Raw genomic sequence first — 25,234 nt, forward strand, 5'->3', positions numbered from 1 at the left:
GATCTAGACCAAATGCCTAAAAAAGCTCTTATTTTCTAGCCTGATCCTTTTTTAATGAAAGGATAATTTTTCACAGAGCCCCTTTAACAGTGATTTAGGCAAGAGACATTTGCTTGAATGCCTTCCTTCTGGAGTCTTAGCTCTCACCTCTGGCAAGTCTCACCCCACCAGTTTGAACTGTGGGTCTGCTGTCCTTGATTAATATTGGCCCTCCAGGAATAACGCTGCACAACGAGGACGCGGCTTGTAGCCACAAATACAGAAGCAATACGAAGCCAAGCAACATCCGAATACCCACTGTTGTCTACATATGTGGATTATGATCCTTGATTTAGTGAATGGGGAAAAGAAAAGCTGTAGCCAAGTCTTACTGACATTGCTAACTGAAGCATTAGGACAAAACAGCATGCTCTCTCAAAACAGTAATGTGAATGTTGTCCAGAGTAAAATTGCGAATTGAGCACCTTCTACATCTCATCCTACTATACTAAGATTAACAGGAACTTTTCAGATGCATTTTTGCTATCTATCTATCTATATATAAAAAACATATATATTCATATTCTGATCACTAGGCTTATCTTGAATTTACAGCACTAACCTTCACTTTGCCTTAAACTGCCACTGCACCAGGGTGGAGTTAATGCCTCTGTGTATCAATCAGTTGTTTTACGACTGTTGCTTATTCAGGAGTTAAACTAAATGTCTGACTAGAAGGAAAAAAAAAAAGCATACAGCCAGAAATGATTACTCTGTCAAATTTCCACAATGAACTTGCCCACACATGCACCCCGGCAGAACAAGAACAGGTCACTGCTTTCCAGTCTACCTAATTTCTACACAAAGAACCACCAAACAAATGGATTTAAAGAGCAACAGCTAAACACAGAAGTTTGAATTTTAACCTGAAGAAGAAAATACTATGACCACTATAGGTATACTCATCTAACCATTTCTAAGCAGAGAACAGCACTATTAAAAGTCCTATCTTTTCAGAAATTGTGTCTCTAGACTAACCACATCTCCCAAGTATATACAAAGGTAGTGCTCTCAGTTTTGCTCCCAGTTTTAAAAGAAACAAGCACTTATTGTGACAGGAATATGGATAAAAGTATCTTTCCAGAAGAACAGTTTTGACTATAGCATGTGCCTCACATAATACATTCATCTCAGCCTCCCTGATAAATAAGAAACACTGACTCAAAATTTGCATAAGTACCAAAGTCAAAGACTGGCAATCTACAGTTGCATGCAAGTAATTTTCCTACGTTCTTTTCCTATGTTCTAGTAGTGTTAACTACTAGTTCACTTAAATCTTCATCTATCATACTAAACACAAATGCAGTTTTCCTCACAGGTCAGGCAGACACTGAACTTTCTGATTTCTTAAGAGCTCCAATCACATATTAAGCTTTCCTATTTCGTAATGTAAAAATAATCTGCACACAAATAAGTTGGATTAAAGCGTGATTCAGCTTCTGAATCTTGGATAATAAAGTGCAGAAAACAAAAGAGATAAAAATAAACCAAGCAGGCAGCCATGGCAGAGCCCCAGTAGAAATCTGCACCTTGGAGACACATTTCAAGCACTCCATAGAAGAGGGTCTGCTACAAGGACAGCCACAGCAACCTTGAACCACAACCCTGAACCTTCAGTGGGTTTTCCAGCGTCAGCTGAACTGATGGGGGAGTTGAATTTGGTGGTTGTATACAACAGATGTCCAGGTTTGGATATAACACCAACTTTCACAGCAAGTATATAGGACACGATGCCCACCCTCAATTTCTTCTAATTAGAAAAGAATTATCAAGACAAATATCATTTATGAGCTTCAACTGCTGTATTTATACTCATGAGAGCAAGTCTGCAGATGACACCAAGCTGCGTGGTGTGCTTGATATTCTAGAGGAACAGGATGCCATTCAGAGGTACCTGGACAGGCTTGAGAATGAAGAACTGCCCACTCTAAGAGGAGATCAGGTTTGAGGCCATCTAAGCAACCTGAAGGTGCACAAGTCCATGGGACCAGGTGAGATGCATCCATGGGTCCTGACGGAACTGGCGGATGAAGTGGCTAAGCCACTATCCATCATATTTGAGAAGTTGTAGCAGTCCAGGGAAGTTCCCACTGACTGGCAAGGGGGAAACATAACCCTCATTTTTAAAAAAGGGAAAAAAGGAAGACCCAGGGAACTACAACCCAGTCAGTCTCACCTCTGTGCCTGACAAGATCATGGAGGAGATCCTCCTGGAAGCTATGCCCAGGCACATGGAAAATAAGGAGGTGGTTGGTGACAGCCAACATGGCTTCACTAAGGGCAAATCATGCCTGAAATAATTTGGTGGCCTTCTATGATGGGGTTACAGCATTGGTAGATAAGGGAGGAGGAACTGAAATCATCTACCTGGACTTGTGCAAAGCATTTGACACTGTCCCACGTGACATCCTTGTCTCTAAATTGGAGAGACGTGGATTTGATGGATGGACCACTCAGCGGATAAGGAATTGGCTGGGTGGTCGCACTCAAAGAGTTGCAGTCAATGGCTCAATGTCCAAGTGGAAAGCAGTGACAAGTGGTGTTCCTCAGGGCTCGGTATTGGGGCTGGTGCTGTTTAACATCTTTGTTGGTGACATGGACAGTGGGATTGAGCGCACCCTCAGCAAGTGTGCTGACAACACCAAGCTGTGTGGTGCGGTCGACAGGCTGGAGGGAAGGGCTGCCATCCAGAGGGACCTTGACAGGCTTGAGAAGTGGGCCTGTGCGAACCTCATGAAGTTCAACAAAGCCAAGTGCAAGGTCTTGCATGTGGGTCAGGGCAATCCCAAGGACAAATACAGGCTGGGGGATGACTGGATTGAGAGCAGCCCTGCAGAGAAGGACTTGGGGGGTGTTGGCTGACAAGCAGCTCAACGTGACCCGGCAATGTGCGCTCATGGCCCAGAAAGCCAATCGTATCCTGGGCTGCATCAAAAGAATCGTGACCAGCAGGCTGGGGGAGGTGATTCTGCCCTCTGCTCTGCTCTGGTGAGACCCCACCTGGAGTACTGCATTCAGCTCTGGGGCCCCCAACATAAGAAGGACATGGACCTGTTGGAGCAGGTCCAGAGGAGGACCACGAAGATGATCAGGGGGCTGGAGCACCTCTCCTGTGAAGACAGGCTGTGAGATTTGGGGTTGTTCAGCCTGGAGAAGAAGAGGCTCTAGGGAGACCTTACAGCAGCCTTCCAGTACCTAAAGGGGGCCTACAAGAAAGCCCAAAAGGGACTTTTTACAACGGCATGTAGCAATAGGACAAGGGTTAATGGCTTTAAAGTGAAAGTGGGCAGATTTAGATTAAATATTGTGAAGAAATTCTTTACTGTAAGGGTGGCGAGACACTGGAACAGGTTGCCCAACAAAGTTTTGGAATTTTTGGGGCAAGTTTTGGATTTTTGGTTTCAGATAATATAGTAGCTAAAAAATGCAATCCATAAACTCAATGTATTATTATAAGATGGCTTTAATAATGAGCATTTGCCTTAGCTGAAGTAGCAGAGAAACCACGCAGCTTCCCAAAATAAAGTCCTACTGAGAATCAGCATTACCCAGGCTCAGGTTTAAGCTCTCTACAAAGCTTTAAACATGAATCAAGTCTTCAGTTTCAAACTACTGATGAGTTGCAAGCAACATTAAGCCCAGTTCCTCACCCCTTCTCAGTTTGGGTTTTTAGATACTATACAGGCCATTAATTGCTTGCTTATAAAAAAAACTGTGGTAGGTTAACCTATGCAATAGGTCGGTACCTACCATAAAAGAAAGGTAGTAGGCTGGCCCTACCCAACCACCACACTTGCCTGTCTACTGTTGACCGATGTACAAACCAGCTGTCAATTGTTCAGAATTGTTCCTAATATTGTTCCTGACCACTTGCTAGGTTTCTACCAGTTTGTTGAATTTTTTTTGCTTATGCTTTCCTCACTGTTTTCTTCAGCAACTTAGACCTCTCACTTTCATTACATAGTCGTGGAAGCCTTTCAGTTGCTGCCTTTATATCTGCTATAGAGTAATGATTATGCAGTGTTTTGCATATTGTAGCATTTTGTTTGCCATTACTTCTGTAGTAGCTGACTTCAGCAATTTCTTCACTTGGCAAGTGAAACTGGCAACATGATGCTCCTGAAGCTTTACAGAAATGCCGCTTTGGGGCAAGAGTTTGATTTACACATGAAGAAAAGTAAAAATGCCATAAACTGTTTTCTAATTCTTCATCTACCACATTAAAGTATTGTCATTTTAACCACAACTGAAGAATACACATAGTGGTTTGTAATTCAAAGGCTAATGCAGAGCAAATTGTTAGCTATAAACAGAGCAGTAACTACTTTCTGTACTAACAGGTTTCTAGAAACCCAGTGCAATCCAGGCAATTCAATCATTCAGTTCTCATTAATTCAGCAGGACACCAACATACTGTCACAAATCACAACTAGCTAAGTACTTAAAAACAATATTAAAGTCACATCCAAAAAGCAGGGTTTTTTCAGCTGTATAAAGTATCAGATGCTTGGTGAGACAGTCCATGAAGTTTAATTTAGGTACACTGAAATGCATTTTGCATTTGCAAAAATACTTTTGCACTTACTTGCTATATATGACTAAGTATGTGCTCAGAAAGAAATGCTATGGAAAAAGGAATTCCTGCATCCCATTTATTTATTTACATAATTTTCCAGACTCCTCTTATGACAGAATGACAACACAGAATGAACTTATTAATAAAGCAGATGTAAATGAAGTTACTTAACATTGATGTAAGTACATCAAATTTCAAAGGTAAACAAACACACACTGTGGTTGTGCAATGTAAAAAAACATTTACACCTATCTCAGTTTCCAGTGGACTAGCTGAAAAATTTTACTTCTGAAAAAAAGTGTCTTTAGCTTTGTATAATCTTGGTGTACTATAACCTGTGTCTTGAATTCTGTATGCTTCAAATTCAGTAGGTTGAGATGGTATTTTTTCCCCTCTTTTCAGGGTGAGGCAGAGACAAGCACCGTCCTACCAGTTTTTAAACACTTTATGTGCTCCCTAGAAGAACATCTACTGAAATAATTCACATTACAAAATAAGCAGAGATGGGTAGTCTGAATTCAACAGAACAATGAAGAGCTTCACAGTAGCAGTTCATTCATTAAATGTTTCTATTTAAAGACACTACCTTCAACTGTACCACTGTACATTTGGATCTACAAGAGAACACAGGGGTGAATACCCTAATGTTTACTGCTTTTTAGAAAACCTCAATTTTTTTCAAGAAAGCAATTTAAACACGATTTTTGAAGAAAAAACACTCTGCTGACTTATAAGATTTCATTTTAAAATTATAATTCAGTTGAACTTTGAAGTCTGCATATTAGTCTTTCCTTCTGCTACCTTCCTTGAATCTGTAAAAATCCTAGTGTTTTAAAAATATTTGAGCCACATTTTCTAAACAGAGTTCTGGTGGATCACAGGTACCTGGATTTTAAGTGCAGCTCTCTAAACCAGAAATCTAAGAATTAAATACCTGGCTAGTTTCCAAAAGCCTACCCTGAGGTGACATTCACAAACCTAAAACACTAGTACTTAGGAAAGGTAATTCAAAAGTGATACTAAAAATGTGTCTTTCACCATTTAATATAAAAGAACGTAAAGATTCTTTTTTCTGTAAATAGTAATATTTAAAATAAAATCAATCACCTACCAAATTACAGGTAAAATAGTACATTTCCCCCAAGAGAGAATTTTCTAAGAAACATGAAAATTTTAATGTGCAGATTAGTAACAGCTGGTGCTGTAAGCATCTAAATTAGGAATTGGGGAGGAGTGGTGTTCTTCTACACATACACTCCCCACACCCTCCACAGTTCTGTGGGTTTTGGTTTGGAGCACAAGAACATACAAACTCCAACTGAAGCTCTCCTACCTGCTAAGAGACACTCCTTCCTTCCTGACCAGCCCTGCCCAGTATGCTGTTGGTGCCTGATGCTGAAGATGGGTCCACATTGTGCCTCTTTTAGGGGAAGCAATATCCTGCTAACAGGTTATCTGTTCTCTACCCAGATACCAGTTTTCTAGCAAGCTGTATGAACTTCATTTCTGAGATGACTACCCCTGCCAATTTGTTGCAGTAGTCCAAAAGAGCCAAAACTTGTTCTGCTTTCCCTCCCTGCTCCAAATAAAGACACACAAGCCAGCCACAACAGAGTATCAGCTGTGGTCCACACTGAATCATTTTCCTCCAATTAAGACCAAACCAAACATAACTTTTCACCTGACAAGACATTTTCAAAGGTAATTAAAACTGCATATGAAGTGTGTTTGGACAGCTAAGTTGTTGATCATCCCTAAATACCTTCCAGCAGTGTGAAGTCGGCAGCTGCATCTCAACTGTGCTACCACACAAAAAAACAGGACTCAGGAAATTAGCTTTATGTACTACTGGGATATTAACTTCTCTTAGTTTACGTAAGGACAACAGCAATGCTTGCTCTACATGGGTTTGCTGAGAGTAAAATAAACAGTCAGGACATACAGTAGCCTTCAGTATTAGTTGATTTGATCATTCATTTTTGTAACCAGCCATATTTAGATGCCAATCCCAATAACCAGGTCACAAGAAATTAAAATTGCTGTCATTTCTGGTAAGCAAACTGTTTGTAGGGACTTAGGAAGATGATTACTATTTTTATTTAACTTAAAAGCTGGTGACTGCAAGTGTTAGAAATCCAATAGTCTCTTTAAATCTCATGAAGGCAAACAAAATTATTCCTTGTGTGATTTAATACTCCCAATTTACTGATGCAACACTTTTTTTTTTTAAGTGCTGCGTCATTTGTGGGTATTTTTCTTTCCTGGTATTAGAAGAGAAATCTCTCATTTTTACAGGTCTCTAATCTCCCTTCTGAACTAGACTCTGAAAACCTCCTGTGTACAACAACGTTCAGAGCACTTAATTATGCTGCTCAGAATCACAATACTAATTATGATAGTCAGATGTGTTTAGGTACAGTTATAAACAGATTTAAAAGACTTATTTGTAAGTGTGTAAGAGCTCTGCCACAATATCTGCAAAAACAACCACCTGGAGCAAATATGCATACGATGTATGTAGCGGTGCAACGCAAGATTTAATCTTCCACAGATCTACTAAACACTCTTTCAAGTGTTTGCCCTTGCTCTCCACCTCTCCCTCATCTGTTCTACTCTTCTGTCTAGACTGCCTCTACCTCTCCTGTCCGTTTGCACACAGAAAGAATTCGGGAATCGTGACCTTGCATCTTTCACTTTACGACATTTAATAGTGTTTGTATAGTTCAACTCACTTAGTGTGTCCAAAAGAAAGGCCACAGAAGTATTTAGGCCACTGCTGCTCAGGCCTAAATGTTGCCTATTAGAGGCGTCAGCCAGCCAGCTTCAATACTGCGATATTCTGCTTCTTGGAGTACACTGTGATTTATGCAGTGTATCATATATATGATCATGCTATGATCTGTATCATATTTTAATATCTATTGGTGTATGCCAACAGTTTATCTTCAGTCTCCCTAAACACGGACCACATCCCAGCTAATTAGGACATGCACCCAAAGGTACACATGCAGTGTCACTTCTGCATTAAGTGACTTAACAGCATTTTCCGTCTTAACACATAAACACACTGATTGTAACAGCTAAGTTCAGGTCTGCTCTCCTGCCTCAGGCACAGCTCTCTGGTGATCAGGCATAACTGCTTAAGCCCGCAACGATCATTATTTGTGCTACACTAAAATCTGAAGCTTCCAAGTAGAGACATCAGTTATCTTCTAGGAGCTTGCAAGCATCTCCTCCGCCCGCAACTGGCAGGCAAACAAGCCCAGGTAGGGCTTCTCAAATCTAAGCCTCCACCCTTGCCTTGAAATTCAGTTTCTGTATTTCAGATGGCCAGCCTCTGGCTCCCTGAAGATCCCTGACAGGTAACAGCACCGTGCTCCTCCACTGGTACGGGCTCCCTCATGCTGCAACAACGCTGCCACACCACAAGCCAGCTCTAGGCTCACCTGAGCTTCAGTCCCTGCAACATAACACAATCCCCACCACTGCCACCCGTCTGGGCTAGCTAACAGCTTTCAGCATCAGGGGAGCCAAACCTTTCCCGGGCGCTTTTGCTTTTATTCTTCACCGCTACGCCAAGAGCAGGCTTTCACGTGAGCCTCGACTCACACCCTGCCCTCTGTGTGACCGTTCGGTGCGACTGAGCTCCCATGCCAGATTCGTGGCCGCTTCAATTCACAACCTTCAGGATAAACTGAGCATCACCCTGGGTAGCTGCAGTAGGGACCCAATGCACGTCCAAGGGCAGCGCCTTGGGACCAGCTTCTGACATCTCCCCAGGAGAAGCAAGGACACAGGGAGCACAGGGTGCCGCTAACCTCAGGAAGCAAAATCCATCATGTTCCCAAGCTGCCCTCAAAGGACGCAGCACAAAGGGGGAAGGAAACTTGGAGGCGATCGCTTTGCTAAGAAGTAATCCCTGTCCAGAACAGAAGGGGCAAGAGTCTCCTGAACCTGCACTTAACATATTTACTGAGGCTGCTATTAGCTCAGAAAGGTTGGGGGGGGGGAATCAGAGACCAGAGTCACAACAGAATGTAAATACAGAAATCCTTACGCGTCACCTAAAAAATCTGAGAAACAGGCAGTAAGGAGAATTCCTTCATTCTCGTATTTCCTATTTCAAAAATAGAATTCTGGAAGAGCTTTTCAGTGTGTTCTTGCACAAATCTTTGTATTCCCACCCGTACGGCAAGAGCCTAACCTAATATTGCTACACACAGAGGCAAGTTAGGTTTCGTCTGCCCGGCAACACTATGAGTTTTATTGCTGCAATTCCTCACATGGAGGTATTTTCAGGGGAAAGATAAGATTTAAAAAAGCACCAGTCATAGAATAAAAATTTTAGAATTCTCCCAAATATAGAGAATTATCTTACACCTTTAAGCTCCTCCAAAAGGACAAAGTCTAAGGTGTTTCCGCAACTACTACAACCAGACACTGTGCCCTGACAGTTACCTTTTTTAAAACGCTTCTTGAGATTGATACAGGTTACCAACCTTGCAAACCATGCACTCTTGTCAGAGGAGGAACTGCAGCTATCGCCGCATTCAGCTGAGAGCGCCTTTAGGGATGTGCAACGCTAACACCGCTGCTCACTAACCGATTCACTGCCCCAGTCCTGCCTGCACACAAGCAGTTAGGGAAAGGTGACCAAACGCGCCATTTTGTTTTTCTTGGCTTTAGCCGCACACTGAGGACAACCTGATTATACTTAACAGCAAGACATGCTTCCTCAAGAGAAGCTTAAACGAAGACAGAATAGCAGTCTTACAGCTGAGCTGTGGGAGACATTGCTTTTCCACAGCCACCACATGAGAGGAAGTACAGGCACCTCTCAGCAACGGGAACCTACACGTGGGTGAGAACAGGAACACAGGCTTATGTTTCCACATTAAACTTGTTGCCATGTGAAATCTGACTAGCAAGCTTTACAAAATACGTAAAAACGTTTAGACAGGAATTCCACAGGAGGTGGATGACCAACTGAAGTATGCAGAGAAATGTAAGCACCACCCGGCTTTAGATACTGTACTTTGTATCCTGGTGTTTTACAAAGCAAGGCTGTGCAACCACAGCATTTGTCCCTGCTACATAAATTCAGCACACTTGCAAGTTTAATGCAAATGTTGCAAACAAATACGGTTCTAAAATATTTCCAGTCGTAAGAGACCAAAGACTAGACAGACCCAAATTAACGGTCTTATTCAGAATAAAGACCAAAGACTAGACAGAGCCAAATTAACGGTCTTATTCAGAATAAAGACAATCATACGAGCTCATGACCTGGTCTGCACAGACGGCTGGCGACCAAAGTACCTCCAGCAGGCACCATCCTTTATCCTTTAGCCCACCGCTGGCAGACGAGCTCTGGAAGGAGACAGCCACAGGCTATATGGAGGACAGGATGGGGTCGCTGTGCTCGGTGGAGATGAAGACGCCAGATGCTGGGCACACCTATCAACTCTTGGAAACACCTGCTTTCCTCAGCATACCTTCACTAACGGAACAGCCGCCTGGTTTTGTACCGAATGTTTCCTACAGACCAAAGAAAAAGGCTTGTCTAGAAACTGCAGCAAGGCAGATGGATGCGAAGGAGAGATTTGGCCGTCTAGCTGGAGGAGCGATCAGGAAAATACCCGAAGGATGAAGTGAGGAAGCGAGGCAAGGGTACGCAGCAAAGGAGCAGGAGGAAACGAGAACGAGTCCCCTCCGAGCCTCGGAGAGGATCTTCAGAGCAGAGCGCTCTCCTCAGACGCGCTCCTCTAAATATAGTCTTCGCACGACACGCTGCACGAAAAAACCTGCAGCTCGGTGAAGGCTGCTGGGGCCACTCCGAGGATAAAACCCGGACGCGCTTACTACACGAGTCCCTCGGTCAGCTGCAGCAGCCGAACGAAGGGCGGTTAAGCGGCGCTGCCCGCTCCCCCTCTCCCAGCTCCGAGTCGGGCTCCCGGCCCCGGGGAGGCGGCGGGACGGGGACAGCCGCCCGGCAGCGCCCGCCCGCGGGGTCAGCGGCCGCGCCCCCGCCCGCCGGCACCGGACCACGGCGCCGCCCCGCGCCCACCCCCCCTGCGCAGGGCGAGGGGGAGCCCCAGGCCCACGCCGGGCCCCTCCGCAGCCCGGGCATCGCCCTGGCGACTCCTCCAGCCTCCCCACAGCCCGGCCGCGCCCGGGGAGGCCGGCGTGGCCGCCCCCCTCCCGCCGCTCACCAGCTGCTTGAGGTCCTCCTCGGAGAGCCCGGCGTAGCGGTAGCGCTGCTGCTCGAACTCGTACCGCGTCGTCTTCACCACCACCGCCACCCGCGACGGCCGGAACCCGCCGCCCGCCGGCCCCAGCCCGCCGCAGCCCCGCCGCCGCGGCGGCGCGCACGGCCCGGCCCCGGCCCCGGCCCCGGCCCCCTCCGCCGTGCAGCGGGCGGCGGGGCTCAGCCCGCGGAGGGCGAGGAGGCGCCGGCGGGCGCCGCCGAGCAGCGACAGCCCCGGCAGGGCGGAGGAAGCCCCCGCCGCCCGCTGGCAGAGCGGCGGCGAACGGCGGCCGGCCGCCCGGCTGGCGAGGCAGAAGTAGCCGCCGAGGAAGCCCCGCGCGGAGGACATCGCCCGGGCTCGCTCCCCGCCCCGGGGCGGCAGCCTGCGGCCGGCGGGCGGGAGGGCGCGGCGCGGCGCGGCGCTGCCCGGCGGCGGCCGCCCCCGCTCCGAGGCTGCCTCCCCGCCCGGGCAGCGCTCGGCACACATGGCACGGCCGCGCCGCGGCGCCCCGCCCCTCGCCGCGCGCAGGCGCGCCCGCCCGCCACTAGGGAAGCGCGCCGCTTAGCCTCCCACCCTCCGGGGGTGGGGGGGGCGGGGCAGGAGCGGTTGGGAAAGCTGCCGGGCCGGGCCCGGCCCGGCGCCGCCTGCGCATGCGTCCGTCTCGACCAACGGCGCCGGCCGCGGGGAGGGAAGGCGGGGACAGCTCCCCCTCCCGCGCCTCGGGAAGCACGAGTTGCGCATGCGCCTGGCGCATAAAGTCGCCTGCCCCCGCCCGCCCGTCGTCTCGCGGTCCCGCTTCCCCCGCCGGGCGGGGGGCGGGGCTCGCGGCACCCGGGTGGGCGCGCGCGCGCGGCGCCTTAGCGGCCGTTGTGAGGGGCCGTTGTGAGGGGCCGGGTCCCCTCAGCCGGGCCCCCTCAGCCGGGCGGCCTCGGCTCCCCCTGCCCCGGAGGGACACCTCCTGTGTCCCCGGGCGGCCTCCCGCCCAGCCTCCTCCTGCGGCGACGGCTCGACAAATGAAGCCAGTTGCGTCCTCTGTGGTAGCTGGCGGCGGCGAGAGTTGGTAGCTGAGAGGGCTGTGGAAATCCTGAGGTGGCAGCTCCCTGAGGGGCCTCGCGGGGAAGCTGCCTTGCTACCTTGTTAAACTTGTCTGAGGAAAAGGACTTTGGAAGTTAGAAAAAAACCACAACGGGTTCCACTAAATACCGCATCTTGGGCGGAGCTGATGAGAAACGTGTGATTTGAGAGGTCAATCTCTTATTCATGACTGTTCCGGTCTTTATTACATTTATCGGGCTGTCTGAGGAAGCGCGGAGAAAGGCAACACGGTGAAAGCAGCAGCCTCGGGAAAAGACCTGTGAAACAGCACTGGGAGTGTGCGTGTCTGCATTTTGCAAGTCCAGGTTAAAAAAAAAAAATCGATCCTGTGTTACTTTCTAGTATTGTAAGCAAACTATCTAAACAGGGCGGGGGGGTGGCTACATCATTATTAATAACTAACTGCCTTTTCAGGTATTGACTTTCACAGACAGTACTTCTGCACTGAAAGCCTCGTTTACGCACGTTTTTCTCATTACTCACCTTGTGCCCGTTCTTTCCCTGGAGGAAGTCACAGCCTCTCCTTGTGAGGAGGGATTGAAGCAGCAGCTTTTACCTGTCAGCGCAGCACCCACCTACGCTGCTCTGCTAGGAGAGCCTTAGGAAATGAGAAGAGCTAAAGCCATTCAGCCCTTCCCTACTCTTGTATAACAATACAAAAGCTCCATCCAGTCTTTACTGACGGGTAGGAGGATTTTCTACCTACTGATTAGCTTAGCCTTGAGGGAAACTACCACAAATCAGATTACCAGGAGAGTAATTAAACATAACTAATTCCCTTGCTAACCAGCTAATGCCTCATTCTGTATAACTATTAACTTTTGGATTGTACAAAGCAGTAGATAATACGAGATCCCGGAGACCAAGAGGATAAGAAGAGGTTTTGAAAATTTACAGCTGTGTTCCAAATTGTTATCCTTCTGATAGTTTATTTGACCATTGAGCTGCTCCTCCAGGATTCTGTGCTTCGTGTATTACCTCTTTATACTGAACTGTTTTGATCCTTGAAAGGCAAACTTGACTATGGAACAGTATTTTACTCTGAGGCCACGCAATTATTATGTTATGGTCTTTTGAATTAATGCCCACAGCAAGCATTATAAGCATAAAATATGAAATACTTATTTTAAAATGTAAATTCAAAACAGTAGATGATATCTTAAATGTTCTGGAAGTAGAGCTGAGGCACAGAGTAAGAAGTGATTCATCCAGGGTTCCCAGAAGGAAGTGTCTGACAGACTAGCTGAAGGGTGCACAGATCACCGTGCGACACCCCATTATCTATGTGCAAAAAGTTTTAAACATTCCGTAACACAGAAAATAGAGTTTGTGAAATGTCACTTACAGATCACATCTTACTTGTGAATAGGGCTACTTACTCTCCCTTACTACACCTTTTGATTTGAACGTACAACTGGTACACAGGAACAAGGCACAAGTATTTGTCAAATGACACCTATTTTGAAATATATTCACAGTTTGTGACATGTCTTCACACCCCATCTTCAATGACTTCAGAGCAATATAATACCCAGTGCATTAAGGGATAGATCTGTTCATACAGAATTAAATTAATAAGCACAGGCATTTTAGCCTGGTATTCCTACAGGATACAAGTATGGAGCACAGGTGAATTCCCACCGTAGTAACTTTTCAGACCCTTGGCTAACCATGACCAGCTTCATTCTGGGCAGAGAGTACTTAAAAATTCCTCATGCAAATGGACACCTCAATACTGCCTGCAGTATCAGAGTAATGCACATTTTAGATACCAAGGAGTTATAATACATGAGGTAAATGTCAAGACGCAAATCCATAGAAAACCAGGCATCCTTAGCTCTACGTTCTTCAAATTATACAGTGGACTTAAAAAAAACCCCTGTGTAATAAAATAATTTATTCTGTGTTAAAAAAACAATGTAACTGGAAAGTTTTGTATGTAAACACTAAATTAGGAAATTCCTAAGTTATCACGCTAGCTGCAAAACTGGCAACGCATGACTGTACCAGCCAGCGGTTTTACATAAGAAGGTCTCCAAATGTAGCCTTTTTTCATCCAAAGGAATTTACGTATTGCTTCTAGAGCAGTTACAGTGCGGGACAACTGTTCATTTCTACTCCTTATTGAACTCTGTGAGTAACGCCTTCTTGTGATCATTCAGTTAATCACCAGTTATATAATTAATCCAATCATTCACATTCTCTAAACTTTCTTTATATGCCCCTACGCACTACTGATACCTGAAAATGACAGTGCTGTCTTTCTGTTGAAAATGTTAATGTTGTCAGCGTTGGCTGCATTCACAGAGGAGGAGATTAACACACCATCACGGTAACATTTCACAAAACTGAGCCCTCAGATTTTGAGCCCAGCTGACCACAGCTGTCAATTCTGATTATCCAGAGGGAAACTCCAGACTAATGCTTAGAGAACACGTCACTCGTGCAGCACGTCAGAATCTTACAAGACAGGTAGAGGAACATATTAGCAGGTGTAGTCTGATTAAATTTCTGATCCCAGATTCTACCCATGTGTGCTTCCATTTTGCTCGCAACGTATGTACCCTCCTCAGTGATTACATAGCTGGGTCATACAATTGCTTCATAAATTCCAAAACAGAGGAGAATACTTCAGAAAAAGCAAAATAAATGCAGTTATTCTTACGAATGCAAATTGCTGAAAAATTTTCACACAAAACCAATGGGAAGGGTCAAGCTTTCTTGTCCACACGTTCATTAGAATATGTTTCAATTAACAGAAATCTACTTTTCTACTTTTCTTCCCACTCTTTGCTTATGCAAAGCAAACTACACTGTCCTGAAGTGGACTAACACAACTGACTTCACCATTGCAGAAGCAATTTGAAGATGCTTAAACAGCTGCAGACACATTGTTTTGTAAGAGTAACTTTAGTGTTTGTGCAAGACGACTCAGGAATCTGAACCCCACTTTCCAGACAGACAACTGCTGTAGAACAGGCAATGTATGCTTCTTCTAGATTTTCCTGCCAGCATGCCCCAGTGGTAGGTTCTCTAAAACCCGGGTAGGGAAAAGAGGATGCTCTTCCCTCCCTGACCATGTCATACTGGCTGTCAGCAGCACTGAAAGCAGTATCAGCTGTGCTAAAGGTTTTCCCTGTATTCATTCATTCAACAGAGACATTACCCAACTCTTAACTTCATACAGTCTGCCAAAACTAATCGGGAGGTCACTGAAGATCATGATGTAAAAACCTGAGTGACAAGATTTAGGGAGATACAAACACCTCCAGAACATAAGCCACTTAGGCTCTCCCATCCAAGTACATTTTGCTAGAAACTCATAATCTTAGTGGCAGATATCTGCATATGTATCCTTCTATGAGGAATTGTTAGTCTTCCCTCCTTTTGAAAATTATTACTGTACTCGTATGTAAGAGCTTCCAGCTCTGCAGCCCTCGCATATATAAATTAATCACTGGGATTTGTTAGAAATAAGTAAGTAACATTCATCTGAAAAAAAACATGGAAGAACAGTTTGCTCCACAAACAGCAAAATTAATGATATCTACTTTCATATGGATTTGGGTCATATCCCTACACCCATCTTCAGGACACAGTAATCCCAGGTATCCATCCTGCCATGGTTTCTTTCTCCTCCCTCCCAGCAAATGCTGCAGCTTGTTCAGAAGCAGGAACGCACCAGTCAGCCCCACAAGTCTCACAGAAAATACCAAGCTTACTCTGAAACTTTTTCCTCAAAGGATACCTTCCTCTGAGTTCTGTCACTCAACAGTTGCCAATTTTCACGAAGAACTTAAATTGTCTTTGAGCCTTCTACCTCCCATCCAATTTTTCTGAAACTGAACAGTGGGCTCTAAGTGGGCCTGACAGATGGATAGAGTACGCAACAGTTTAAATCTTGTTTCCTCAGGAAAACAGGGTTGGAAAGAACTGTCTGTAGGAAGCTCTAACTCGGACACAAAATAAGACTAGTTAGATGGAAATTAAAGCTGTAAGAAAGTTGTTTATTGCTCAGGCATAGCAATCGTTGCTCTGGCTGTCATAAAATGACAATCTTCGCATTTTTAAAACCAAGTTAATATATTACATATTAGCATACTTTCAGTCTTGAGAGACAATGAATTTTAGTGCAATGAGACTGAATAGAATAAATAACTAGGATCTCAGGAGTAAAAATTCATACCATAAATATGTCTGCACAGACACCTATTTATACGTCATCCATTACCACAGTATCCAAACTCTTCAAAACAGTTAAACATCTCTTTTCCTCCTCAGCTTTTAGGAGATGTAGCTTCATGTTTGAGAGTGTGTGTGTGTGTGTGCATAAGCATGTGTGTTTGCATGTGTACTTGTGTATACATGTAACAATCCTAGGAAGAGGCAGATCAAAGGAGAGTTCATATGTGAATGATCATAAGCCTTGTTCCTTATGCTGTGGGAGCAAATGGCAAAGTTTAAGTCCTGTGTCTGCATCAGTTCTGTTGTGCCTGCCCTGGAACGCTGCTTCATTTGACAAGGATCTTACAGCTGTAGTAGAATTTAGAGGGATATCGTGACACTCGGGTGCTTAAATCCTGTTTCATGGAAGGCTTTGATTATCAGGACAGACTTTGAAATCAAACTCTGCATTCAGTGCATAGCCAGCTGAACTCCAGGGCAAAGTTATCACCATGACCTGTTGCTAAATACAGAGGGCTGCTGTGTTTTACAACTGCTGAAGTTTCTATAACATGGAGCTTTGTTCCCGAGTATGAGTTGCAGCAATGAAATATGAAGGTCAGTGATGCAAATACTGTTGTGGTCAGGAGCGAGGCCAATAGAAAAGGACACAATGTACAGGTAGTTATGGAAAGACATTACTCGCAGACTGAAGAGTCCAATCAGTGCTTCAGTTTTTTGACACAGATGCTCTGTTGTGGAGCAGTCCCCTTTTCCTGAAGGCAAAAACCCAGTCCCACTTAAGCTTACTGTCATCCAGATGCTAAATCAATGTCAGACAAGTGCTAATTTTGGCAGGCTATTTAGGATTCAGCATAATCCCGATGCTAGTTCAGCTTCACCTGGATGCTCATCTTGACAGGGCACTGAGAATTCAGGAAGAAGCTGGTATTCTTCCAACTTCATACATATGTTCAGACGGGAAAACTAAATTGTAATTTGACTCCTCAGGTGCGACGCAGCTTTTAAGACTGAAAAATTGTTACAAATACCTTAATTAAAAGGACTTCAGGTATTTCAGAACATTGTTTCAGCTCTGAGGATGACAAAGAAATAGTATTTGGTAACCAACAATATACAAGGCAACAGAGAGTTGCAGCAGAATGATTACAGGCATATTTTCTTTCTCTTTTGACAGAATGAATAGAAAATACAGAGCGTAAATGGTGTCTGTACTGTGCACAGGCTTATGAGTGACCCAGTAACTCTTAATTCATAGGTGGCATTAGAGAGAATTGATTTTTCTAATTCCTCATGAGAATGGTTAGGTCAAAGGCAGTAGTTTGTGGAATCACTTTGATAGAGCGAGTGGGTCTTTGGCACTGCTGGGATCATTGCACACATTAGGATGTGTAACATATTAGTCTATTTCAAGGAACGATGCTGTTCAGGGATAGCTACAGCTAAGGCAGAAGTAATTTCAGATAATCTCACACATTTAAGAGAAATTTTTATGCAGATATCCAGCTATACTGTGCATGCATTTATTTGCGTATATTGAATGGACAATTAACAGTGCAGGTACTTGTTTTGTGCAACTGAAGAGGTGTTCATGAGTGCAAGTGGATATACTTCTAGATTTTAAAGCTCATATGCCTCTAGAACAGGCCTGCAGTTCCTCATGGTGAATTCTCCTGGTGCTTAGGGCTGTAAAGGCAGATCATGGTTCTTTGCCCTTTAACAGAATTCTATAACCAGTATGCAGCTCCAGGTATTTTCAAAACAAAGAGAAAAAAAAACCTTGTTATGAATGCTGGTTTCATAGGCCTTGGTCATGCTAAACTGCCATCCCCAATTCTGCTTGTGTGTACTTACAAACAGGATGCTGAATGCTACCACACAATTTTAAATAAATGTTTTTTCAGTGAAGCCTGATTTAAAGCTTTCCAACTGTATCTTTTAAATAACAGATGAAAAGTAACAAGTATCTCTTCACATACAGTATTAGTTCATGGTTATGTGCTTTTATCCATCAACATGATGAAGAAACATCTATTCCCTATAAAATTCCTTACCTTAATAATGCATCTAAATATATTTAATTCTAAAATCTGAAGCCTTGGTAACACTTCTTGAATATTGGAAGCCATTGTGTCATTGCCATCTCAGTGCAAAGCAGGCTGACTGGAATCCTCAAAAGTGCATCTGAAGTTCTTTCTCAATGTATTAAACTTAAGCCATCCTTAAAATTAATCTTTGCTTAAAACTCATAAAGGAAAATGCATCTGATTTCCTCCCTCCTGGGACTAATGCGTCAGCTTAGACATTTTGGGGAGATGAGCTCCCAGCCATGCTGTTGTAACCTCTGGTAGGTGTCAGGAGCAGACTATGGACTGCCTGTGGTTCCATCTAGAATGATCTGAAAAAGAATTTGAAAAAATCCTGCTTATTTGAGCATATTCATGTTTTGAAACAATCCGGCATTTCATAATACCAGAGCACGAGGTTAGAGTTTGGCTATGATCAGTTCCTGGTTTAGGTAAATATCTCACTAGATAACACAGGATTATTCACAAATATTTGAGCATGTGAATAGTGAATGAAGCCTGTGACCCCCCCATGTCAATAAAGACAAGCACATAAGCACTAAGGATTCAGATGTCTAGAAAGGACAATGTCTCTGGGATGCAAATCATCTCACTCTATACGGGGAACACTGTCTTAACACTTCATAATAGATGCTCAGTAAACTGTGAGAAAACCAGCGTATCTTCAAACAGCTCGTTGGTCATGATAAAGTACCCAGGGGTGTTTTTGGTGTGTAATCTCTATGACTTTGACTCATCTGCAAAAAAGCAGATATAGCTGACTAATGCCAGACATGTAACTCAGTATCTGTTTAAAAATTGCTGCTACCATCTGGCTCCTGCTAAATACTACTAAAAGTTTCAAACCTCTTACAGGTGAAATGAAAGGTCTTGCGTTTGGCAGAACACTAATCTGATCCCCCCGCCCCCCTTTCCTAATACGTCAGCATTTAAAGCCAATCAGAGAGTTGTCTCTTCTTCTCTGCTTTAGATATTGCTGATATCTGCTGCAAAGAATACAGAAACTTGGACTCCAACAAAGAAGTTAATTCTTAACTTTTCCTCAGTTTTAATCACTATCAGGTATGGGAGTGTGTGTTTGAGATTTATGATTTGGAATCCGTAACAATTGGAAAGAATTTAAATTAAACTGACAAGAAGCATCAAGCAAAGATAGCAGTTCTTCAGGAGTTCCTGTGGTGTTGCTGAACAGTAGTTCCTTTAAGAACTTTAGAAGTATTTTACTTAAAAATAAAAAAAGCTCTTGTAACATTTTAAATCTTAACACCAACAGATGACAGTCCTAATGAGGCCAACATGGGAGGTATTTGTATAGTGGACCAGAAAAGGTCTGTAAAGTAGAACAAAGGCTGCACTTCTGTGATATACTGTCTGGCTCTCAACACCAGTAGTCTCCAAAATCCATGCAATTCTTGGTGGATCCACACAGGACACACTATGTCTTCGCCCACTGTGGTTTTCTCTTAAGGTCTATGGATACATACAAGAGAGACCTCTTGGGACTTACCTAGTCCTAGACTCCAGCATCTTTGAATTCACCCTAACAGCTTCTAAAAGAAAATTCCATGCCAAGAAAGAGAGGACACCTCGATCAAAAGAGAGGATACCTCAATCAGGATGAAGTTAGGAGAAGATTTAAGAGAATTATTGGTGAGGTGCGGCGTAAGAAATAATGCATAAAGCATTTCTTTGCCTAGTGACACCGTCGTCCTTGTCCCTCACATGTACTTTTCCAGCTTCTCTGTTCTCCCTTAGGGATACAAATAAATAAATTCCTGCAAAATCAGGAAAGGGAAAAGGATGGAAATCATAGGAACCATGCTACCTATAGCCCCATGCTATTCTACTACTACAACTGGCATTTCATACTCCCCTGTGAAAGAAATGCCTCGTGTCTCTCGAGGCATAACAGTTCTTTCTATATACTAATGGGGTTGCAGCACTTTAAGAACCTTCCACTATTTCTGATGACCATGATGGACCCGTTTCTAAATGTAAACAAAATGCATTCCTTTGGAGCAAGGACAGAATCTCCTTATGCCTCTGAAGAAAACACGGAAAAACTCTCTTAGAAGTGTCAGAAACAAGAGTAACATTTTCAGAGACATCTTGGTCACTTATGGGTCTAAGCAGTGACTTCCAATCACCTGCTACCAATGGCAAGCTTAGGTGTTGGGGCTCTAACAGTTCCATGTTCTGGCAGGACAGTTTTTTGAAGCTGACACAGGTACCTTGTTTGTTTGTGCTGCCAAGTGGAAAGAGATGGGCACCCTGCCACAGTGTCTATGTTAGAGAACTGTCTATCCAATAACTACGCATGGAATTTATGCATATTAGCAGTGCAACTCCATACTCCCATGTGCTGAATTTGTAACTGCCTGTAGTCAAGTCCTTAAAAACCAAGAGTCAGAGGACTTGGTCTGCACAGACACCTGGCACAGGTCTGCGAACACACTGGAAAGCCCCAAATCGATGGTTGAGATCTATTAGCAAAGTAGCAGGAGGTAGTGGCAACAGTCTGACATTATGATACTCCTTGCAGAACAAGCCCTGGACACAGACTGACAGGGTGCTAAGTCCTCTTTATCCACAGGGGTCAGGACCAATTCGTTGTCTACCAGAAGGCAGTGCTCCCATACTAGGCTATTCTATATGTCTGGCTAAGGGTAATTCTCTGTTCTGTTTGTTGAAGCAGATCTACCACACAGCAAAGAATGTAAGGTTTCCAAGTCCAAGGAGAGGAAAAACTGAAGGGGAGAGTCATGGAACTGTCTCAGGCCAGTGGCATTTCCCTCAGAAGGGAGCACTCTTGGTCCAATCACTCACACATTGTCATATCAGCATTTTTCATTGTTTTATTTGTTATTTAGTGAGAAAATTTTTCATACGTGTAATAAAGAATTCTGCTGATCTGTTCTCACCTAAATATAACAAAGACAACTGGAGGCAAACACAGTTACAATACTTAGCAGAGAAATGAACTAGCAATGAGAGAAATGGAAGAAGAGATTTGCTTGACTTTGGTCAGCCTAGAAGTTTGCCGTCTAGTCTAAATTCATCTCCTCGGCTCACTCTCTATTCAGTGGGAAAAGATGAATACTTCGCAGAGAGTTATTGATCTTATCCACTCTCAAAATCTGCTTAAAGATTAATTGTTCTGTTTCTCTGCACTTAGATTTACAGAACAATTTGTTGGTAGAAATATCCAAGCTGTAACTGGTAAAATATTATCTGATCAAAAGAGCAGGTGCCGCAACTTATTCTTTATGGACTTTATGAAAATAGTATCTCTGCTTGAAAGTAAAGCAATAAAGAATTTAAAAAATGCTGGAGTAAATGTCTATACTGAATTCGCAAAATGGTAGAAATACCTCTACTACCTTATGCAGTGTCCTTATACATCATTAACATCCTGTTAATGAAGAATTCTGTGTAAAAAATTCTTACAAAAATGTCTTGCAAACATAGGATCACTTTAGTGTTCATCACACTTCACTTACTGCATATGTCATTTGCTTTCTTCCTCAGTCTCTAGCACGAAAGATAATTCATATCTATTTTTTCATGTCTTTTACAGTGTCATGAAATATATATCATAATCTAGGGAACTGTGTTATTTCAGTTTAACAAGAAGGAAATTGCCTGTATTAAGAAAAGAAAGAACTATCATTGATTTTTTTTGAGACAGAACAGGTAGAATGGAAGGAAATAAAATGCAGGCATACTTTCTATTTACTGTAATGAAGCAGTCACTAAGAACTTAGCTTCTTAACTTGTATGTGGTCTTAAGGAGAGGTAATCTCTGAAACAGAGTTACATCAATAAAAAGAAGATGACTTATTCACGCACATCCTTCAAAGAAAATGAACACGTGAAAATGAAAGATTTAAACAAATGCTCTTAAATATGCAGGATCTAATCTCTTGCATCCAAATGGATGTTTCTATGCTGATATTTAAAACTGACCTCACCCTGTTCTAAACCCATGAGGTATATTTTTCTTCCTGTTTTGGAAATGGGAGTTCCAGGGATAGGCATGTTTAAGAGGTGAATGTCTGCAAGTAAAGTGGGACTTGGATACCAGTAACTGACATGTATGCAAAATTAAAACCTCGTGGCTCTAAGAATAATAGAAGAGATTAAGATAAGCAGGAAATGCTGGAAGTCATCGAAAAAGCAGTTGAAAGGGACTGTTAGAATTGCTGTCAGTAACTGGACATAAATGAAGGACAGATGCTTAAACTAAAAGGTCAAGAAAAAACAGCACCTGACACTCATATCTCAGAATGTTTGCTGGCTGCCATCTGAATATTTGTATCAGAAGTCTCTGCAAATCAAAATAAATATTTAATTTGTAAATCTGTGCTCCTACACTGCTTTGACATTCCCTTTCTCCTCTTTTTTTTTTACCCTAAAAGAACAGAGAATTCTTATCAATAATTCTGGAAAGGAATCAAGCTCCATCCAGAGTTTCCAAGTTACCAGTAACTCTTTGTAAAGTCAGTAGAGACTATCTAGGAATTACAGAGGGAATTTTTGATTATCTGGGAGCAATCCAGGGAGTTCTCACAGCTAACAATTTTCCCATTTCCTAAACAGAAAAAAGGTATTTGTGAGAAAATGATGTATAAGAGCATCATGCTTTGCTTAGAGCACTGAATGCTACTGAAATGTAGTTAAACAACAATTAATAATGGGAACAAGCATTGTAAACTGCAATCTGTTTGCCTAAAGGTGAAAAAAGACTTCCTTAAGGAAACAGTCACTCGTGGCTGTTACTCATACATGACTTAATTCTTGTTGAATAGTTGTTAAAAGGAAGAGTTTACAATATAAGGACAGTATGTTGCTCAGTTGCAGAGGGAAACTAATGCCATGAGCAACAACTCAAACATGCCCGCTGTAGTCCTTCTATTAGAAAACTGAATGTACTTGGCAGCTCCTGTATCCACTGTAGCTGTTTGGCACAAGCAAGTGAATTCGCCCAAGAAATGTGACTTGTCTTTTGCTAAGATAGAAAAGCTTTGAAGTCTGACAGCTGTTTCTGCCTTGCTTTCTGCAAATGTGACCCCAGCCTTGTTGTGAGTTGTATTAACAGCTTCTAGAGAAGGTTTAAGTCAGCAGCTTGCCCCTTATATCTTGTTTTAGTTGCATTCTTCCCTTTGAGGAGCCTAAATTTTGTGATGTTGAAGAAGGTTGGCAAAACTGGTGCATAAATCCTGACCTTCAAATTTCCTAATGAGGTAGCTGTTACAGCTGATCAAGAATCAGTCTTTTAAATCAAGTTAACCACTGCATAATAAATATCTGAGTAAACACATTACACTTCAAGCCGTTAGTAACTACGTAAGCGCTGATGTGAATGGACTCAACTTTCACTTACTCAAGGAACACCTAGTATCTCAATACCTCTAGTCATTTCTACTGAAATATACTGAAGAAACCTTTAGGTAAAGCGTGACAATATTAAAATTTCTTAACCTTCAGCCTTTTGTCAAAACAGTATTCCACTGCTATAAAGATGTGTAGAAGCTTGATCTGGCAAAACCTTGCATTTTAACAGTAGTAAGTCAAAATACTAAAAGGAATTACCGTCTTCTACGTGAAAAGGGGTATGTGTAACAGATGGAAGTTATAGTCAGCACAAAAAAAAAAAGTAGTACAATTTTCATTGCTTGCAAGAAGATACCTTGAAAGGATTACAGCATTCCCAGGAAAATTTCTGCTTACCATATCCACTGCTGCTCACTTGAGTTATTTTTTCATCATCTTCATCATCACTATCACAGTTTAATGGCTCAAAAGCTACTTCTGACTCTGCATCTACTTGATTGGCATCTGGCTCTTGCTCAGCAAAGCTTCGCAATGCCACAAGGCGGTGATGTATTGCTGCATACAGGTATTCAGCGTCTTTTGAGCTTGCCTGCAGAACATAAAATGCATACAGTCCAAACTAACCAAGAAAAACCTCTGTTTGTCATAGAGAAGCTGACTGAGAAATTTTCAAAAGTAATGAAAGAGCTGTATTTTGTCCTTTTTAATCAAAGCAATCCATTTAAGATTCACACTTAATAATTCATTTCAGAAAATAAATTTAAATACAAATAAGGTCACGTTTCTTTAAGTGGTCTGAGTTTTACAATATGTAGCTGTTGATTATTTTCCCTATAGTTACAAGAAACATAAGCTTAAAAATAATTTCCCCTGAAGAATGGCTCAGTTTGTACTGAGTAGTTGATATTCCAGACAATTCCTGAGTATGATTCGAGAAGTAAGAAAGCACTGAAATGTTAATATATGTATTACATTTTGGTTTACAGAATAAATAAGAGTTTTAAAACCTAACTACAAAAAATTATTTGTGATTATAAAATTTAAAGATACTATGAATTCTGCTGCTATTTTTGAACAGAAGATAAGCGTCATCAAGAAGAGTACTGAGAACTAGACAAGGCAGCATTTTGCCAGTACATAAAACCTTCAAGCAGCCATGTCCTGAGTACTGTGTTCCGTTCTGGCCATCACATCTCAAGGATATAGCACAATTAAAGAAGGGAAAGAGAAGGCCACCAAAAATGATCAAGGGTGTGACGCAGCTCCTTATGAAGAATTGAGACACTTCAAGTTTGAAGAGAAGGATAAGAATGGGGTATAACTAAGGTTTTCAAAATTATAAAAGTGGTAGATAAACTGCATATGGTATGGCTGTTCATCAGACCACACAATAAACGCACTAGCGTACGCTTAATGAAAGCAGTAGAGGATCAGCGTAAAAGAAAGTGCTTCTTCACAGAGTTGAGTAAGAACGTCTACATTTGCTGTTTCAGGAGAGAGGGGGGATAGACAATATAAACTAAAAACAGCAGGTCAACAATATAGTAACAAAAGTTTAAAAAAAGGAATTAGAAAAATTCAGGGGCAATCATTTCACAAAATAGATAGCAAAGGAAACAAGTAGGGGTGCATGTTCTCACATCTCTAATACAACACTTATGGACGCTGGG

At 42.9% G+C, this 25,234-nt stretch overlaps 2 protein-coding genes across 5 annotated transcripts in view; both read right to left on the reverse strand.

Moving 5' to 3' along the window:
- Positions 1-11,374, reverse strand: part of NADK2 (NAD kinase 2, mitochondrial) — a 34,659-nt gene extending 23,285 nt beyond the window's left edge. For all 3 annotated transcript variants that reach the window (XM_069776872.1, XM_069776871.1, XM_069776873.1), the window contains exon 1: positions 10,828-11,374. In XM_069776872.1, the coding sequence (XP_069632973.1) occupies positions 10,828-11,349 (522 nt within the window). In that variant the 5' untranslated portion in view covers positions 11,350-11,374. The remainder of the gene's footprint in view (positions 1-10,827) is intronic.
- Positions 11,375-15,944: 4,570 nt separating this feature from the next.
- The window catches only part of RANBP3L (RAN binding protein 3 like), a 35,708-nt gene continuing 26,418 nt past the window's right edge, over positions 15,945-25,234 (reverse strand). The window contains exons 14-15 of one of the 2 annotated variants that reach the window (XM_069777306.1): positions 23,961-24,153; positions 15,945-18,541 (exon numbers count right to left, since the gene is read on the reverse strand). In XM_069777306.1, the coding sequence (XP_069633407.1) occupies positions 18,498-18,541; positions 23,961-24,153 (237 nt within the window). In that variant the 3' untranslated portion in view covers positions 15,945-18,497. Of the gene's footprint in view, positions 18,542-21,071; positions 22,558-23,960; positions 24,154-25,234 lie in introns of those variants that run through there. The other variant, XM_069777305.1, reaches the window with a different exon arrangement.

Source organism: Haliaeetus albicilla, chromosome Z, assembly GCF_947461875.1.
Source record: "Haliaeetus albicilla chromosome Z, bHalAlb1.1, whole genome shotgun sequence".
NCBI classification, from domain to species: Eukaryota; Metazoa; Chordata; class Aves; order Accipitriformes; family Accipitridae; genus Haliaeetus; species Haliaeetus albicilla.